At 40.0% G+C, this 20,718-nt stretch overlaps 1 protein-coding gene across 3 annotated transcripts in view; it reads right to left on the reverse strand.

Moving 5' to 3' along the window:
• Positions 1–20,718, reverse strand: part of KDM4C (lysine demethylase 4C) — a 459,478-nt gene that overhangs the window by 369,485 nt on the left and 69,275 nt on the right. For all 3 annotated transcript variants that reach the window (XM_056521848.1, XM_056521837.1, XM_056521858.1), the window contains 2 exons: positions 19,184–19,377; positions 12,346–12,395 (listed from right to left, as the gene is read on the reverse strand). In XM_056521848.1, coding sequence (XP_056377823.1) covers positions 12,346–12,395; positions 19,184–19,377 — 244 coding nt within the window. The remainder of the gene's footprint in view (positions 1–12,345; positions 12,396–19,183; positions 19,378–20,718) is intronic.

Genomic DNA, 20,718 nt, shown 5'->3' on the forward strand with positions numbered 1-20,718 from the left:
AATGAAGATACCAAGTTATGGAATGAAATTCCAAAAGTTGATGTGCCCTTCGAGGACAGTTCTCAACTTAAAGACCCTTTAGAACGTAAAATGGACGGTTAAAAAAAAAAAAAATTATGGGACTCTTCTGCTCAGATTAATCCCAATATTGTGGCTACTTACTACCGTAGCAAGATCTTTGTTCGTCTGGCTCGAACAACTGGAGAATCACCTTTCCAGCAAAACTTCTAGAGAAGAGATATTAGCATCAGTTCCTATGTTAAAACTAGCTACAGCATTCTTAGTTGACGCCTCGACTGAGTCAGTCAGAATGTCCTCCAGGTCGGCTGTTCTGTCCAATTCAGTCAGATGAGCCTTATGGCTTAAAAACTCGCAGGGGGACTCTACCTCAAAGAGTAAACTTTGTGGTATTCCTTCCCAGGGTAACTCAGTATTTGTCCCAGTGTTAGACAAAATTCTGGAACAAGCTGCGGATAAGAAAAAGGTTCTTCCTGAAGAAAAGTCTACCAAACAAAAGTAATTTCCGTTCCTTTCCCAAAAACAAACCATACAAAGGAAAAGGAAAAACAGGTAGATTGAGTTACCCAAAGGGAGGTAAGAGAGAATTTTGCTCAACCCTCCCTCAAACACTGCTTCCAAAAAACAGTGACGGTCTTTAGGTGGGGGTGTTTGGAAAGACTAGCTCGATTTTTTCGCCAGTGGGCAAACATTTAAAAAAAAAAATAATAATTTATTCTGAACTATCTGGAGTTCGGCTTCAGAATAGAGTTTGCCTTCCCTCCTCCTCAAAGATTTCACATTACAGATCTAGGATCAGAAAATGCAAACATGAGGCTCAGCTCAGGTATAAAAGATCTCTTATCCCTTGGGGCTGTTATTCCAGTTCCTCCGCAAGAACTAGGCCTAGGTCATTACTCCAACTTATTCCTAGTCCCAAAGCCCAAAGGTTCATTCCGAACCATTATAAATTTGAAGGGTCTGAACAAATGCATTATATACAAAAGATTCAAAATGGAAACTCTGAAATCTGCTATTCCATTAATCCAAAAAGACATCTGGATGGCAACTATCGATTTAAAATACCCCTACTTCCATATTCCAATCTACAAGCCTCACCAAAAATACCTCAGGTTTGCAGTCCGGTTAAACAAGAAAGTTTATCATTCAATTCAAAGCTCTACCCTTTGGAATATCCTCAGCTCCAAGGATATTTACAAAGCTCATGGTAGAGGTTGTAGCCTTCCTAAGACTAGAAGGGATCACCACCATTCCCTACCTAGATGATCTTTTGATCACTGCAAATTCTCATCACATGCTGTCTCTACATGTCCAGCGGCTAGGCTGGATAGTAAACTTTCAGAAATCCAATCTCTCTCCCTCAAGAGCCAAGAGATTCCTAGGCATGATCCTGAATTCAGAGGTACAAAAAAAAAAAAAAAAAAAAGCATTTCTTCCAGGAGAAAAAGTATCATCCATTCAGGAAAAGATAAAGGTGTTGAGAACCAAATCTGTCACCCTAAGGGAAGCCATGTCCCTAATGGGGTCCATGATTTCCTGCATTCCGGCTGTACCCTGGTGCCAGAGACATTCCAGGTCTCTTCTGTCACAAATACTGAAGACCTGGGATCGCTCTCAGTTATCCCTAGGAAAAAAAGATGAGGATTCCTCTTTTTGTAAAGAAATCCCTAATCCGGTGGCTAAAGAAGGAAAATCTTCTGGTAATGTTGCCATGGATCTCTCTTCCATCTATTTCTATAACAACAGATGCCAGTCTATGGGGCTGGGGAGCCATAGTGGAAGATCTTCATCTGCAGGGTTCATGGTCCCAAGAAACCCGGACCTGTTCCTCCAACTATCGAGAACTAAAAGCGATATTCAAAGCTTTGAAAGCCTCCAAAAAAATCTATTGGGAGGCCTCCATGTAAAAGTCTACTCGGACAACACTACAGCAGTTGCCTTCATCAATCACCAGGGGGGAACAAGACCCACACCTCTGCAGATTCTAGCAGAAAGGATTTTTCTGTGGGCAGAAGAAAATGTGTTATCCCTTTCCGCAGTACACTTAAAAAGGGGTGGACAATCCATCTGCCAATTTCTTGAGTAGCCATCTTTATGGATCCAGGGGAATGGTCCCTAAATGCTAAGGTCTATCTCTTGCTGAATCAGTCTTGGGGTCTTCCGGAAATAGACCTCTTTGTGTCTCTGAAGAGTTCACGCGTTTCTGAAGAGTTCACCGTTTCTTCTCTCTCAATCCCAGAGAAAACCCAGAAGCGGTGGATGTTCTTCAACAGATTTGGTCGTTCAATCTAGCTTATGCTTTTCCACCAGTTCCCCTAATCATGAGAGCTCTCCAGAAGGTGACACTAGGAGGAGGAAAATTCATCTTCATAGCTCCAATGTGGCCGAAGAGAAACTGGTTCATCCTTCTAAAAGAACTTGCCATAGCAGAACCCATCCTTCTTCAGAGGGACGATTTGTTGTCCCAGGGCCCTCTATTCCAAAGAAATCTAAACAATCTCCAACTGGCTGCCTGGCTATTGAAAGGGTTGTGATAGAGCAAAAGGGTCTCTCAAGAAAGGCGATTGATACACTCCTAAAAAGTAAGAAGGATTCTACTTGCTCCATTTATCTTAAGCAATGGAATAAGTTTATGTCCTGGTGTGGCTCCTCTCTGCCAGATCTGCTCAACTCTGATATTCCCAGAATATTAGACTTCCTGCACGATGGTTTTGACCTAGGTTTATCTCAGAGTACACTAAAAGGTCCAGGCGGCAGCCCTTGGCTTTTTTTTTTTTATGTTAGCATTGCTGAACACAAATGGGTCAAAAAGTTTTTTTTCAGCAATTTCATGAATAAGACAAACGTTGTACCAATTTTCATAGATCCCAAGACATAATTCTTCCCTCTTTCTGTGCCAATCCCAAAAATGGTAAGGAGGAAGAATTCCATAAGCTGGATGTCGGGAGAGTGGTCTTACACTATCTAGAGACCACTAGAACCTGGAGAAAATATTATATCCTCTATATTCAGTATCAAGGACCAAATAGAGGAAAGAAAGCATCAAAAAACTCAATCTCCAGATGGATTAAGTCAGCTATCAGTCACTCCAATACTTCTGCGGGTCAAGAAGTTCCAGTAGGCATCAAAGCTCCTTCCATTAGGGCAATTTCATTCTCCTGGGCTGAGAGAGCTTAGGCCTCTCTAGAACAGATATGCAGAGCGGCAACTTGGTCTTCTCCGCAAACTTTCTTCAAGCATTATAAGCTGGATGAGGCCTCCTCTCGGGACCTTGGTTTTGGCCAGAAGGTGCTGCAGGCTGTGGTCCCTCCCTAAAGCTACACTTATCTGTATGTCTCATGTGGTGCTGTCGTGAGTGGACGATGTGAAAAGTGGGAATTATGACTTACTGATAATTCGGTTTTCATGAGTCCATCACAACAGCATCTATTTTTTTCCCACCCTTATTATTTATGTGTATCTGTACATGTATATTAACACTGCTCTCTTAGTAATTTATAAACACTGAGGGAGTATAGAGGGAGGTGCCAAACTCTCTTGTGCTTCCTGTTCCTATGCAGATAAGGGGGCAACCTCATGTGGTGCTGTTGTGATGGACTCATGAAAACAGAATTATCGGTAAGTCATAATTCCCAAATTTTTTTCCCGTTTCATCATAGATTTTTGGGTGCAAAAACAGAATATACCCTGGTCCTTTAGGGGTTAAAGAATAAATACTGCTCCTAGATAGATCACAACCAGGCAAAGGCTGCATTCACAACTCGTTTTTACGTTACGGGGCTTCCACCGTACCCCAGCCGGACCAGCGCTGAAATCCATTTACTTGAATGAGCCGACCGGAGTCAAACTGTGACTCCGGTCGGCTCATTTTTTACCCGTAGGTCCGGTCAGGAAACAGCATAAGAGTCAAAAATGAAAGTAAATGGATTTCAGCGCTGGTCCGGCTGGGGTACGAGAGAGCCAGGTTTGCCCCTCCCCCAGCCGGAATCGGCACCGTAACGTAAAAACGAGGTGTGAATGCAGCCAAAAACATATGCATATGATTGGCCAATTGTGTTGAGTTATGTCCTCCTGTAGGTCATTTTGCTTCAGGACAGGCATGTCCAGTTTATGGTCACTAAACGGTTATGTGGTGCACTCTCTCAACCAGTGCAGTGTAAAGGCACACTAGTTTTGCTGTACTCGCTACACAGCAAGTGTACGTGCAATATACATCACAGCACCGAGCAGAGAAGAATCCAAAAGCTTTTGCGGACAATGCAGCTTTTCCACCGTGATATAGCAGTCACATGTGCAGAACTGATGGGTTGACCGGTTTAAATCAGGGGAAATAGCCAGATGAGAGAGTTCACACGGTCAGGATTTATAGTGCAATTACTAAATACAAAGCCAGGAATTTATTTGAGTTTAAGTCTCAGACTTTACTCCAATTATATGTTCCTAGCTTGTAGTCAATAATTGCAGTTAAAGACCTGAATGTATGAACACACAGTTAAGAGAGGAGCAGAAGACCAAAAGTATAGTAGGAAAACATAAGTTTTGTACAGCATAGTTTTTTCCTTTGGCATTTGTGTTTTTTTTGTCTCAAGCCATGTGATTCTTTCATTGTGCAATTAAAGGATTTCTATTGAAGACCTATGGGGGAGGAGTGTGGAAATTGAATCGCCCGATGACAGGACATGCAGTCCTGGGAGAAGGGCAGGTGAATTCTTCAGGCATTTAGCCCTGCTTTGGTGTAAATGAAGAGGTGGGGGGATGAAATGGCACAGGGGGGTACCTGTTTCTATAAATAAAGACCGTATTTACATACCATTTTGGTTGAAATTATTTTATGTACCAGGACTGTCATGAAAGAGCACAAGTAAATTGTGCTCCGTTATAGTCCCTTTCACTATTTTTTGTTGTTGATTTTTATCCATTTATTTTTTTATTTTCATACCCCTGCACATACAGAGTTTCATATTTTCCTATTGACTAATAGATAACATCTGATTGCAATTTTTTGCCCCCAAAAAATGTCATGCAGAAAGTATGGCATTATTTTTTTAACGAGTAGGTTAGATCAAGTATTAAACAAAAAAAAAATTATAATGATTCCCCATAGCAGTAACCATACAACATTTCAACCACAACAGGGTCTTTTTCAAGTTATGCTGGGGACAAGTACATTCTTTTCTACACACTTTCCCTCTTTCCGCTATTACCATTGGCTTAAAAAAAAAAAAAAACTGCATAAAAATGGCACCTTTAAAAATTACCACAAAACAAGACATCCTAAAAAGTGGACAAATAAATAATAATAATAATTGTCCATCAAGACATTCTCTCTCCTGGCTCTAAATCATATGACCAAGAAAGTCTTGGTCTCCTATCTTATATGAAGGATAGCCTTATGTCAATCCCATGAATGATTAAACTCCTTCACTGTATTTGCAGCGACCACTTCAACAGGAAGGCTATTCCATGCCTCCACTACTCTCTCAGTAAAGTAATACTTCCTGATATTACTGCATAAACATTTTCCCCTCTAACTAAAAACATAAACTGAAAAAAACCACTATAATGGAAACATTTTCACGTATTGGAAAAATATGGCCACACTACAAACGAAATTCTTGGCCATTCCTTCACCAACCCTTTGATTAAAACCACAGCTTTATCACCTCGTGTATATTTAAACTTTTAAAAGGTTTTGTTTTCCCACTGTACACTTTACGCTAAAAATGGCATGCTTTATGGGTTAATACGATTAAAATGATACCCGTGGTTACATGCTTTACTATTATTACCATTATTAATATTTCTTTATAAAAAATAAAAAAAATGTACGCTTTTTGGGATAAAATGGGAAAAAGGCTCCATTAACATTGTTATTGGGGTAGGGCTTTTTTTTTTTTTACACTTTTATAGTCCCCATAGGGGACAATTTATAGCAATTATTAGATTGTTAACACTGTTCAGTGTTATTGCCAATCCTCTCTGGTCTGCTTGACGTCAGACCAGAGAAGATGGTCGTAGCAGGTAAGGAGACCTCCTGCCGCCATTTTGGATGATCGGATCCCCACGGCAGTGCCACAGGCGATCCAATCATCCATACTTTTGTGTGTTTTTTCTGTTTAAACTTTTGTCCACTAGAGGTAAGAACTCCTTAGGAGTCTTTTTTTAGCGATTTCGGACTCATGCCGGCCTGGCAGCTGAGTCTGAAATATTCAGCGCAGCTCCCCGCCTGTCAATCAGACAGGCAGGAGTGAGCGCTGTGCACGCATCCCTGCAGGGCGCACTCCTGGCTCTGGCGGCCAGTGGCATCTTCAGGCTCCTCCCGCTGACAAGGAGAGTCGGCGTGTGCTGGCCGAGAGTCAGTTGAGCGCAGCTCTGCAAGATAGAAGCAGCAGGGCCGGCAGCTCAGTACTCCGACGTTCCTCCTCTCAGTATGGCATATGTACTGTCAAACAGAGAGGAGGAGGCGGCAGTCTCTCCCCTGTACTCTGCCTGTATGCGCGCTCCCGAGAGGGAGCGCAGCATACAAGAAGAAGGGCGAAAAAGCTGGCCTGGCCAGGCTTCTGATGACGTCGCGCCTGCCAGCCCACGACCACTTCCTGCCCTTGTATACTGAACAACACTGAGCTAGCAAAGATGCTATGAAAAAAAGGTATATACATGGGGTTTTAAACTAAAATAAATACAGGGATAGAGATAGTTAGAGTCAGGGACAGATGGGGAGGAGGATTAGGGAAAGTTTAGTTGATGATAGGTGCTCTTTAAAGGGATTACCCCACGCGAGAAAAACAAGAGCAGGGCAAAAAGTGAAAAAGGGAGGGTAAGTGTGTTTTTTTTTTGCAGCATAACTAAAAGTATTAGTAGTGTTACAAAAGAAAATATAAAAGTAAACAGTTGTAAAATGATAAATTTTACATTATTTTAAACATTCTAGAACAACAAAGCAGTTGAAGAGCAAAAATGAAATGACTATTACAGTCAACCTAATGTCTTGTAGATAAAATATTTGTAGGTGCTACAGTCAATCAAGATTTCAGAAGAGACTACAGATAGATGAAAGCATCCAGGCATAAAAGGCAAGTGTGATAATTATGATGTGCAGACAAGATAATGGAAAATATTCCAGCCTTTGTCTGGTGTTATGTATTGAGTGCAGACTTGACCTGGACAACTGGTGATGCCTCATCACATTTTACACAGTCAACAAAATTAATGAAATGGTCATTCTTTTATCCCTTTAATTACTTAACAGAAATTAATTATTCATGCAAGCATCTGGTTAGTGAGAATTGCATAACTGCTATTTAGTTAACAGTTTTCACTTACATTTTTATTCATTTACATGGGAATGTACGTATTTTAATCTTACAGGTAAAAAAAAAAAACTTCCAAAAGCATTTAAGTTTAAGACAACCTCTTCAAAAATGTGTACTAATAAATTCCATGTTTTCCCACAAATCAAACAGTGTATGCAAATTTAATTAACAAAATATACAATTAAAGCTAAAAATATATCTTCTCCACTTATCAAATGCATTGTCGTCCTTTTGCAGGCTATTACATAACCTGAAACTATTCAGGATCTTTTCACTCACTAAAAAACCCTAAACTTATTTTAAGTTTTCACCTTATCTCTTAATCAAAGGTGACAACAAATATGCTACATCTCCTGTATCAAATAGAAAAAATATACGGCAAATACAAAAACTTAAGGTACTGGTAAAACTTGGGTGGAAATTCTCATTAAAGTAGGGTGAAACGGGAACTATTTTATATTTACTAGTTAGAATTAAGGAAAAATGCACGGCTCAAAAAAATAAAAGGGAACACTAAGATAACACATCCTAGATATGAATGAACTAATCATATGAAATACTTTTGTCTTTACATAGTTGAATGTGCTAACCACAACAACATAACACAAAAATTATCAATGTAAATCAAATTTATCAACTCATGGAGGTGTGGATATGGAGTCACATTCAAAATCAAAGTGGAAAACCACACTACAGGCTGATCCAACTTTAATGTAATGTCCTTAAAACAAGTCAAATGAGGCTCAGTAGTTTGTGTGGCCTCCACGTGCCCGTATGACCTCCCTACAACGCCTGGGCATGCTCCTGATGAGGACTAGAGCATCCGCCAACTCCTGGACAGTCTGTGGTGCAACGTGGCATTGGTGGATGGAGCGAGACATGATGTCCCAGATGTGCTCAAATCGGATTCAGGTCTGGGGAAGGGGTGGGCCAGTCCATTGCATCAATGCCTTCCTCTTGCAGGAACTGCTGACACACTCCAGCCACATGAGGTCTAGCATTGTCTTCCATTAGGAGGAACCCAGGGCCAACCGCACCAGCATATGGTCTCACAAGGGGTCTGAGGACCTCATCTCGGTACCTAATGGCAGTCAGGCTACCTCTGGAAAGCACAAGAAGGGCTGTGCAGCCAAAGAAATGCCATCCCATACTATTACTGACCCACCACCAAACTAGTCATGCTGGAGGATGTTGCAGGCAGCAGAACGTTCTCCATGGCGTCTCCAGACTCTGTGCTCAGAGTGAACCTGTTTTCATATGTGAAAAGCACAGGGTGCCAGTGGCTAATTTGCCAATCTTTGTGTTCTCTGGCAAATGCCAATCGACCTGCACGGTGTTGGGCTGTAAGCACAACCCCCACCTATGGACATCACACCCTCATACCACCCTCATGGAGTCTGTTTCTGACTGTCTGAGTGGACACATGCACATTTGTGGCCTGCTGGAGATCATTTTGCAGGGCTCTGGCAGTGTTCCTCCTTGCACAAAGGTGGAGGTAGCGGTCCTGCTGCTGGGTTGTTGCCCTCATGCTACCATTAGAGTGAAAGCACCGCCAGCATTTAAAAGTAACCAAAACATCAGCCAGGAAGCATAGGAACTGATAAGTGGTCTGTGGTCACCACCTGCAGAACCACTGCTTTATTGGGGGTGTCTTGCTAATGGCCTATAATTTCTACCTGTGGTCTGTTCCATTTGCACAACAGCATGTGAAATTGATTGTCAATCAGTGTTGCTTCATGAGTGGACAGTGTGATTTCACAGAAGTGTAACATAGTAACATAGTTCATAAGGTTGAAAAAAGACCAGAGCCCATCAAGTTCAACCTATAACCCTAATGAGTCCCTACTAAGTTGATCCAGAGGAAGGAAAAAAAAACCTCGTACTCTAGGTAAAAATTTCTTCCCGACTTCAAATACGGCAATCAGAATAGATCCCTGGATCAACCTTCTGTCCCTATAGATCTAGAATCCATAACATGTAATGTTATTATTCTCCAAAAATGAATCCAGGCCCCTTTTAAATTCCTTTTAAGAGTTAACCATGACCACCTCCTCAGGCAGAAAGTTCCACAGTCTCACTGCTCTAACAGTAAAGAATCTCCATCTGTGCTGGTGTAGAAACCTTCTTTCCTCTAAACGTAGAGGATGCCCTCTGTGATTGACTTGGAGTTACATTGTGTTGTTTAAGTGTTCCCTTTATTATTTTGAGCAGAGTATAAAATGTCCACACAAGGATGGGGGGCTCAGTTGAGGAGAGAATGGCTAAGAAGAAGAGCCAAGCTTGGACTAGAGAGTCTCACTGACTCCATGTTGAGCTGAAGGACCAGACACATTTTCCCACATTAGCTCTGCTGATCACTGAAAGGGGTATTCCCATTTCCATTCTCAGTTTTTAATTTGTAGGGTATGTAAAGTTAGTCACTTTTGTAAATATGTATAATTTTCACACTTTTTTTTCAACTGTAAGTTTTTATTGAAATTGTTTTATAACAAAAATATAGGATATGACGGGGAAAAAAAAAATCACAAAGTTGATAATGAAATGCAGACCAAAGACTACAACCAGGGGTGTGGAAATTTAAAATAAAACTACTTGTCCAAGGGACTAAAATGGAACACAATCTACTTGTCCCTCATGACGATTCACTTGTACACAAAATTTTAACCATAATACTATGTAAATAAGGTCTTTAGTTTATTTATTTTAGTTTTTGCGCTTTCATTTTCCCCTCCTCACGCTTTTTTTTTTAAACACCATTCACCTTGTAGTCAAACTTGCATGTTGTTTGATACTTTAGGTTGGCCTGATAACAGCAATACCAGATTAGTTTGGTTTCAGTCATGTTTTACTTATTAAAAAAAAAAATCTAATCTAATCTAAAAATTTTTGAATTTTTTTTTTTAAATTGCCATTTTCTGATGCCTATAACAGTTACATTTTTCTGTATACTGGACCGTATGAGTGCTCATTTTTTGTGCCGTAATCTGCTATTTGTGTCGGTGCCATTTTGATACTGATGGGACTTTTTGATCACTTTTTACTCTATTTTTTCTGTTATTAAAAAAACGAAATTTTAAGTTTTTTTTTTTTTTTTAAGTTAACAGCATTGACGGTACAGGATATTTAATGTTATATTTTAATAGTTCGGACAACTACGCACGCGCCAACACCAAATATGTTTATTTTTATCGTGTTTACATGTTTTTTATATGCAAAGTGGGGGGGAGGGATGGTGATGTGATTTATTTATTTATTTATTTTATATGGAAGAGGTTAATGTATGCGTGTGCTTAAACCTTTATTTATTTATTTATATTTTACACTTTATTGGTCCCTTAGATTCCTCATACAGATCAATGGATTTCCATAGAACTCTATTGAGGTGTGTGATCTTTGCTCATAAGGAGGAACCTGCTCAAGGCAGGCTCAATCACCCTCCGGCTACCTGCATAGTGGATCAAACCCATAGTGGAAAACCAATCCCTCACGAGGAGGACAATGAAAGAAAAGGAAAATTAAACAATGCTAATCCAGCAAATGGATGGAAAGCCAGTACCAATGTAACTAGACTATGAACACTAAGGGAGGGGATAAGGAAGGGGGAAAGGGAGAGGGAAGGGAAGGAACAGGGAGAGACAAACCACATGACTAACAAGAGGAGACACATGAGAGAAGGGACATAATTTTCAGACATTTTTTATTTATATTACAGCTGCTTTTCTCTGACCATTGTTTACTGTTCATTGTTGAGGTTACAGATCAACTCTGGGAGCAGTGGCCTGGCGGCTGCTTCTGACATCACACCCTCAATCAGCACATAGTATGCCATTTATCTGCCAGGAACTATATCTTTATGTAAACATATTAATTGATGTTTTAAATACATGAGCTCTACTGCATGTGTGCAAGAAGTACTGTGTCAGTAAGTCATGCAAAGTGCTAGTAGCTAGCACAAAACATGCAGATCCTGTGTGTCTAAAGTGTCAATTAAAGAGTAAGAGCCTCCCCTGCTGAAATCTGCAAGTGAGAGGAGGCTTGGCTCTGTGCAGGGTTAAACAAGGCAGTTGAGAAAACACCATTAAGCTAGAATCACACATAGCACATCCACAGGGGAAAATTTCCAAACAGAATTTCAGGATGTGGGAAACCCACTGCGGATGAACTACAGGTGACCCTACCCTTAAGTGTATTTTTTGCGTTAGCATAGCGTTAACATAGACTGTTATGGTCAAGGAGATAACAAATATGAAGGGTAGCAAATATGTAAGGTGGCTCCTTTAAGTGAATAGGACACTAAGAATAGCGTACATTCGATAAAGACAACAGGAGCTTAACCGATGCATACCTCAAACAGACAGTGTAAATGCAATTTAGAAAAATGTATGTATATATATATATATATATATATATATATATATATAAATAAAATATTTATTTTTATATTTCTTAAATACCACAAGGAGGACTTTACCTGCCCATTTTAATATATACTTACATTAACCATGAGATAGCTCTGTGTTGAGCAACTCAAATGCTATTCTTCCAAATAAAGTAGTACTAAATATTCACCTGGGTGTTCACAATAAGGGGGCGATCCTACAATGTCTGCCACTTTCAGCTTTATAGGGACATGCACCTAACTGTTAACACCCAGCTGAAAAAAAATAGAAATTTATAGTATGGCACAATACAGAACTATAAAGAAGAGATTTGTTATTTTATGGGGAATACATTTACTAAAAATAAATGGGTCAGAAGAGGACATATGCCTCCATACAGGCTTACACAAGAAACAGATCAGTTCTTGGGCTGTCTTTGTTGGGGACACTAGCCCTGTGTTTATGCCATACGGACTGTTGCACTGTTCTCTTGTACAGTTTCCCTGAACAGCATCCAGAAATATTTCATCAGTTTTTATTATAAAAACTTCAAAATCACATTCTGCTTATATAGAATGTTAATACATTCAAACATGCATGCACATGTGTGCCAAGTAGAAAACAAAATTATTTACCTTGAGCTAGCCTTTCCAGTCTCTTCCCATGTTCTGGTGGTATGGAATACCTTAAGAAGTAAAGAAAAAAAAAGGCTGTTAGTAAAAAGGCTGTTAGTAAGCCCAAAACAAACCTTCACATACAAAAAAAAAAAAAAGGGTTTAAAAATGATCATCATTGTCTTTGCTCAATTGTAATGCACCCATTGGACTGTCAGGTCTTTGGGTGCACTCATTTGCTAATTTTTCTTAGTTCATAGTTTTTTTCCTTGAGAAAAAAAAAAAAAAGGAATTGACAGGATACTGGAACAATTTCATAAAAATATATACATTATTTATTTTTATTTTTTTATCTGGTGAAGGGAAAGTGCACTATTTCCTTCTCCCAAAATTTTTCAGAGCCAATTATAAAACTAAAAAAGTATGGTAGTTTAAAATGAAATAAATCTGCATGGCATCACTACTGCAAAACATTAACAGTACTATTTCTAGTTTCTAGTCTCTCTTTAGCATTTAAACATATTTTATTGTTGACAAGATGTAAATAAGCCATTGTATTTGTGTATTCCAACACACAGACAGCCCTAACAACACATGTCACATCTCAAAAATGTGTTCCCTCAGCAGGCAAGATGCACAATACTATGCAGACCTATTTAAAAATAATTTTACCCTTGAATAAAATCAAAGACTCGCCTACAGAGATGTTTTTTCAAGCGTGTGTACATCAGTTGAATTTTTCAGATGGGAAATCAATAGATTGAACATACTGTAGATGGAGTGTGTCGTCCAAATGAGGAAGCACCTAGAGGATTTGATGCCAATCTTGTATGTTACAGATGGAGAAAAAGCACCATGAGGAACTGTTCTAAAGGAAAAATGTTCTACAACTTTGTAAAATAAATAGAAAAGGCAAAAGCTTACCCTGAGAAGGAAAAAAATAAAATAAAAACAAAACTGAAACACAATGCTTCAGAGTCAAAGAATCAATGTCAAGCACTGCTGCATGTCAAGGATGTGTTAAATGGAGTAACAATTCAGTAAAAGATTGGAAAAATGTTTAATAGTCTGATCAATAAGACTTTGCAAAGGGGCTTTCATTCTAAGAAGAAATACATATAGTTGTTCAGTATTTCATTATATATAACCAACACATGGGTACATGCATTTCTCAGGTTAGTACAATTACAAAAATAAGCCACTTGTAAAAATTTTGTGCTGCTCTACTACTTAAAAATGTAAAAACTGTGTATATAAAAAATAAAAAAATTTAAGATTATTGACATTTTGGAACCCCTATAACTTAAAGTTTTTATTGGTACAATCTCAGCATTGATCGGACTTTTTGATTGCTGGCGTTCGACATGTAGTTTCCTTAATATTTATTTATTTTCATTTTTTTTTTTTTTTTTTTTAAATAGTTTGGATATTTTTGCACATGCAATACCAAGAAGAATTTTTTTTTTTAAAGACTAAAATTTTTATTATGAAGGGGATTGTTTTTAATACTTTTAAAACCTTTTAGCTTGACTGCAGGGGGCCAACATGACCCCTGAATCACTAGTAATAAGAGCTTCATTTAGGCTCTTGGGGGGGAAAAAAATTCCACTATTTTTGCACAGTTTTGGAGAGCCGAGACCTTCTCTGGATTCTTAACTTGGATACAGACTCTTATAAAAGTGTGTATTTCTATATAAGACTGAAGAAAGCCATAAAAAGGAACCTATACGCTGCTTATCGATTCTCAAAAAACAGAAATAAATAGTCCTGCAGTATTCAGAGGAAATTCTGACATCACGACCTTAACATTTAAAGTGGAGTGGAGGTGGAGAAAACATAATAAAAGCCCATTGAAAGTGACCAAGCTCTCTCTTCCGGGCCAGCATATTATCACACCTTCCTTCAACTTCCTGTTTGGGCCTGCTCCTGAGACAAAGGACTGCAGCAACTTCCATGCCTGTCTTTGTTTCTCATACTTGCCGTAAAGGTTCCCCGAAGCTAAGTATTTTCAGTTATATATAAAACACACACAGAATATAATAGTTGCACAGATTAAGGAAAATCAACCCAAATAGCAAACAGATAGTGTTTCTGCTATAATTGTTGTATATGTGCTTCCTTTCACTGCAGATTTAAGTTTCTAACTATTAGTAGTAGTAACTGAGGCTTACCTTGGCATCACATGCCACTACATAGGCATTTCAGGTTAAAAAAAAAAAATAAATCAAACAAAAATTAAATTGCCCTTGTGCATGGCAATGCTGCAAATATGGTGACTGCTGCTGCGAACATCCTGGAGAAGAAGCATGGATGGTCCAGTATCCACTGCATTGGCCACACTTTGCAGCTGGTTATTAATGCTGCATTGAAAAATATAGGTATTGAAAGAGCTGTCAGTGCTGCTGGAGAACTAGTTGAACACTTTAGAAAAGGTTAACTAGCCAGCAGCAAGTTGTAGGAGAAGGAGAAGCAGATGGGTACATCGGTACATAAGCTTCTTCAAGATGTCAGCATCAGATGGAAAAGCCCTAACTATATGGTAGACAGACTCCTTGAACAAAGGTGGCCAGTAACTGCAACCCTATCACACCCATCAGTTACCTAAAGCCAGAACAATGGAGAAGGAGCTTTCTACTGCGCCACTGGGTTCATGAATGGGCAAGAATATATCCATCTCTTTCTTCAATGCCTGCACTTGTCAAGGGGTTGTTGAGGTCCAGAGTGTGCCTTTTTTTGAAAGGCACACTGAGGAGCTTCCAAGCCACTGCAACCAACCAACTTCACAGCAGATGGAGTGATATCCTATCAGAACAGTTTCTAAATCCTGTCATTATTTCCGCTGTGCTGGACCCAAGATTTAGGAGGTTAAATGGGTACTCCAGTGGAAAACAATTATTATAATTTTTTTTTTTTTTTAAATCAACTGGTTCCAGAAAGTTAAAAATAGATTTGTAAATTATTTCTATTTAAAAATCTTAATCCTTCCAGTACTTATCAGCTGCTATATACTACAGAGGAAGTTCTTTTTTTGAATTTCTTTTCTGTCTGACCACAGTGCTCTCTGCTGACACCTCTGTCCATGTCAGAGCAAATCCCCATTGCAAACCTCTCCTGCTCTGAAGTTTTCCATTGTAATACCCCTTTAAAGTTTTTGACACCTGAAGAATTTATAAATGTGCAGGCAAAAGTGCAGACAGAGCTGCTTGCTTGAAGAAGAAATGAGAACCTGGAGGTGCAGCAGCAAACCACTTCCCCTGCAGTATCTACTTCTACGGCTGATGCTGAGCCTTCAACATCAACATCATTGATACTTGACTCTTTTCTTGAGTGTTGACAGCAGTGGACACAAAGGGACAACAGATGGAGGCGGATATTAACACACTAAGGCTGCTTTCACACTATAAAATGTATCCGTTTTAACCCATTATAGCCAGTTATTAATAACGGACGTTATTTTGTGACTGGTGAATGAACGGAAGAAATAGTGCATGCACTATTTCTCCCGTTACTATCTTCCGTCATAAAATAACGTCCGTTATTAATAACGGGCTATAATGGGTTAAAACAGATAATGTAGAAATCCCATAGACTATAATGGGATTTTCTTACGTCCGTATGGGATTTTGTAACTGCCGTTTAACGGCCGAATTTCAGTTTTTTTTATAACAGAATATTGAACGGATCTTTAAAAACTGATACATTTTATAGTGTGAAAGCAGCCTAATAAGGAATAAAGTCCAGTCCTTTTTTGCACTGAAGCCTCTTCACAAGGATAGCAACTGAGTTGGTGAAAGAGTAACAAGGAAAAATATCCAACTTGGCCAAACTAGCAAGATCTTATTTGTGTATACCAAGTACATCCACACCATCATAACGCCTCTTCTCTGCAGCAGGCAACAAAGAAGAGAGCTAGCCTCAGCGCTGAGAATTCTGACATCTTTTTTACACTGTTTACACAAAGGGTTTGTGATCGTGTTACAGTCACTTGTTTCTATATGTCTACTGTACATATATTTTATTTTTATTTTTTTTAAGCAAAATACTAAAACCCTTTTTGTCATTTTCAATAATTTATCAGATTAATCGATCAATAATTGGTCCAGTAAGTGAGGGTGGGCTAGCACTCCTCTGTGCTTTCTCTCCTGTCTGATAGCACTCCTCTGTGCTCTTTCCGGTCTGATAGCACTCCTCTGTGCTCTCTTCTGTCCTGTCAGATTGGAGAGAGCACAGAGGAGTGCTATCAGACAGGAGAGAAAGCACAGAGGAGTGCTAGCCCACCCTCACTTACTGGACTTTGTCCATGCCTGTGCTTCAGCTTGGACAAAGCCAGGATTTTATAAGCCATGATTTCTATAAAAAGGAAATAACATCTTCTTATGAAGTATATTAGAAAGGTTAATGCTTTGCCAAGATGTACAGCATACAAAAAGTTTTTCAATCTGACAGTGCCCATTTAATTTTAAAATTGGGAGTGACGGGCGGATTATACAGTCAGACAGTCAGATGTGCATTAGGCGTGTCCACGTGTCATAGCGGGTCAGGCCCGGCCTCTAACAAAGGCCGGGACCCGTGGCTAATAGCGCGCAGCACTGATCGTGGTGCCACGCGCTATTAACCCTTTAGACACGCCATTTTAAAGTTGAATGAAAGTAAATCATTGCCGGTTAGCCCAGGGGGCTGTTCGGAATGTCTACGGCAAAATCACGGCATCCCGAACAGCTGCGACACAGCAGGAGGGTCCCTTACCTTGCCTCCTGGTGTCCGATCGCCGAATGACTGCTCAGTGCCTGAGATCCAGGCATGAACAGTCAAGCGGCAGAATCGTTGATCAATAGTTTCCTATGAGAAACCATTGATCAATGTAAAAGATCAGTGTGTGTAGTGTTACAGCCCCCTATGGGAGCTAGAACACTGCAAAAAATAGAGTGAAAACAAAAAGTGAATAAAGATCCCAGGGGGGTCAGTGAATAAAGACCCTTCCCATTTAACCCCTTTAAAAAAATTAAATAAAAAATAAAAAGGGGTACCGTATTTATCGGCGTATAACACGCACTTTTTAGGCTAACATTTTTAGCCTAAAGTCTACCTGCGTGTTATACGCCGATAAGCCGCTGCAGTTCAATGATTTAAATCAATGAACTGCAGCGGCTTTGCAGGTGCAGAGACCGCCACCGCTGCCGGCTTCTCTGCCCCTGCCTGTCCTGGGGTCTAGAGCCCTGCTGCCGGCCCTTCTCTCCCCCAGGCTATCTGTGCCGCTGCCCGTTCTCTCCCCCTGACTATCGGTGCCGGTGCCGATAGCCAGGGGGAGAGAAGCGGTGCCGGCAATGGGGCAGCGGCACCGACAGACAGGGGGAGAGAAGGGGCCCCGTTGCCTCCCCCATCCCCGGTTGTATAACTACCTGTTGCCGGGGTCGGGTCCGCGCTGCTTCAGGCCTCCGGTGTGCGTCCCCTGCGTCGTTGCTATGGGCTGCGAGACGCAATGACATCACTCGTCATTTGCGCCGCGCCATGCAGTGCATAGCAACGACGCAGGGGACGCACACCGGAGGCCTGAAGCAGCGCGGACCCGACCCCGGCAACAGGTAGTTATACACCCGGGGAAGGGGGAGGCAACGGGGCAGCGGCGCCGGCAATGGGTGCCACTGCCCCTTCTCTCCCCCTGGCTATCGGCGCCGCTGCCCCATTGCCGGCGCCGCTTCTCTCCCCCTGGCTATCGGTGACGGCAATGGGGCGCCGGCACGATAGTCAGGGGGAGAGAACGGGCAGCGGCGCAGATAGCCAGCGGGAGAGAAGCGGCGGCAGCAGGGCTCTAGACCCCAGGAAAGGCAGGGGGAGAGAAGCGGGCAGCGACTGCCCCTCTTCCCCTGCCTTTCCTGGGGGTGTATCGGGGTATACGCATGCGCACACACACGCACCCTCATTTTACCAAGGATATTTGGGTAAAAAACTTTTTTTACCCAAATATCCTTGGTAAAATGAGGGTGCGTGTTATAGGCCGGTGCGTGGTATACCCCGATAAATACGGTAAATAAAAATAAACGTGTGGTATCTCCACGTGCAGAAATGTCTGAATTATAAAAATATATTGTTAATTAAATCGCACGGTCAATGGCTTACGCGCAAAAAAATTACAAAGTCCAAAATCAATAAGTCCTATGAATACAAAAATGGTACCGCTAAAAACTTCAGATCACGGCACAAAAAGAAAAAAAAAAAACTATAGGGATCAGAAGATGACAATTTTAAATGTATACATTTTCCTGCATGTAGTTATGATTTTTTCCAGAAGTACGACAAAATCAAACCTATATAAGTAGAGGATCATTTTAATCGTATGGACCTGCAGAATAAAGAGAAGGTGGCATTTTACCAAAAAATATACGGTGAAGAAACGGAAGCCCCCAAAAGTTACAAAATGGCGTTTGTTTGTTTTTTTTTCAATTTTGTCTCAATGATTTTTTCCCGTTTTGCCGTACATTTTTGGGTAAAATGACTGATGTCATTACAAAGTAGAATTAGTGGCGCAAAAAAATAAGCCATCAGATGGATTTTTAGGTGCAAAATTTTAAGTTATGATTTTTTAAAGGTGAGAAGGAAAAAACGAAAGTGCAAAAACGGAAAAACCCCGGGTCCTTAAGGGGTTAATGTACAACATTCATACCCCCTGATTATATAAACCTAATCATCATCTGACATTAAAATTAAGTTTATGCCTAGCTGAATAGCTCCCTGAAATGTCAGACAAGCTATAAACCTTTATCTCCCAGGAAGGGAAAGGCATATCAAGAAAAAAAAAAAAATCAAAATCAGTGCACTCATATTGAATGACTGAATTTTTGCTCTAAACCGAGGATCTTACCATGACTTGGGTTCACCAAAGTGGAGGTAGTTTATACTGTAAAGATCCATGTCTTCAGTGTGCCAGGCAAATGTAGTTTTCCACATTCCAAAATAGAGATACGGTGTATTGACCCCCTCGATTGAAATCCCACATTGTTCTCCTACAACATCCAGTATTGTGTTAAGGCGTGAAATATTCCACTCCTCTATGTCCTGTGGTAAAGATAATACAAAATAAGAAATAGCATTCATAGTGCCAAACACCTTGTAGTTTTCAAACCACATTTTCAACTTCCATTGACAGAGATCGCCATGTACACTGAGAGTGTGCATACCTGACCACCAACGCTACATGACAACGGAGGCCCTGTGGTTGCAAGTTTGAATGGTCAGTGTGGGTTTCAGTGATGGGCGCTACTGGTGTATAAACCCCTTTTAACATCCACCATTAAATACCAGTAGGCAGTGTTAACATACTTTAAAAATAATACTTTCACACTGTAAATTTTAATTCATTTATTTATATCCCAATTATGAAAACATAAGCCAAACAGATCATAATCAAATAAAAAAAATTTTTTTTAATAATTATATATATATATATATATATATATATATATATATATATATATATATATATATATATTTTTTTTTTTTTTTTATGTGTATATAGGTGTGTGTGTGTGTGTGTGTGTGTGTGTGTGTGTGTGTGTGTGTGCGCGCAGAAGAATGCAGGATGCAAAACTTCACTCAAACCCACTTTTTGATCTTTTGTCCGAAATCACCACAACCAAGGCGTAGAACCCTTCAATGTTGGATTTATTTGACAGAGAGACTGAAGAAACTAATAAAACAAACTGCTTCTGGTATCTGTATTCCTTACAACTGTTAACCCTTGGTGCTACACAGCTATTTTGGGCTTAATTCTTTAGCTCACATACAATTATGGCAATAACAGAATGACATTGCTTTATTAAATTTTTAACACCCCCTAAATTCATGTCTATGGGAGGGGGCGTGACGGCCATCATGCCCACTCCCGTAGACCTGAATGGAGGGGGCGTGGCATGATGGCCCCACTCCAGCCCTCCAGGACATTAAGACAAGATAGCAACGGGAGAAATAGTGCATGCACTATTTCTCCCGTTACTATATTCCTTCACAAAATAATGGCCGTTATTAATAACAGGTTATAACTGGTTATAACGGCTATTCGAAAAATCCCATAGACTATAAATGGGATTTTCTAACAACCGTATAGGATTTTGTAACTGCCGTTTTACAGCTGATTTTCAGACGGAACTTTGCACGGATCTTTAAAACTGAGTAATTTTGTAGTGTGAAAGGGACCTTATTTTGAAGAGACACAACATTAAACACTGTTATATAGGCTGTGCACTCAAGACTTTACATTGTAGCAAAGTGTAATTTCTTCAGTGTTACATAAAAAGATTAAATAAAATATATTTAAAAAAGTGAGGGATGTACTCACTAATGTGAGATACTTTATGTGTCTACAAGAAACTAACAGACATCTGTACAGATACAACTATA

This window comes from Hyla sarda, chromosome 1 (assembly GCF_029499605.1).
Source record: "Hyla sarda isolate aHylSar1 chromosome 1, aHylSar1.hap1, whole genome shotgun sequence".
NCBI classification, from domain to species: Eukaryota; Metazoa; Chordata; class Amphibia; order Anura; family Hylidae; genus Hyla; species Hyla sarda.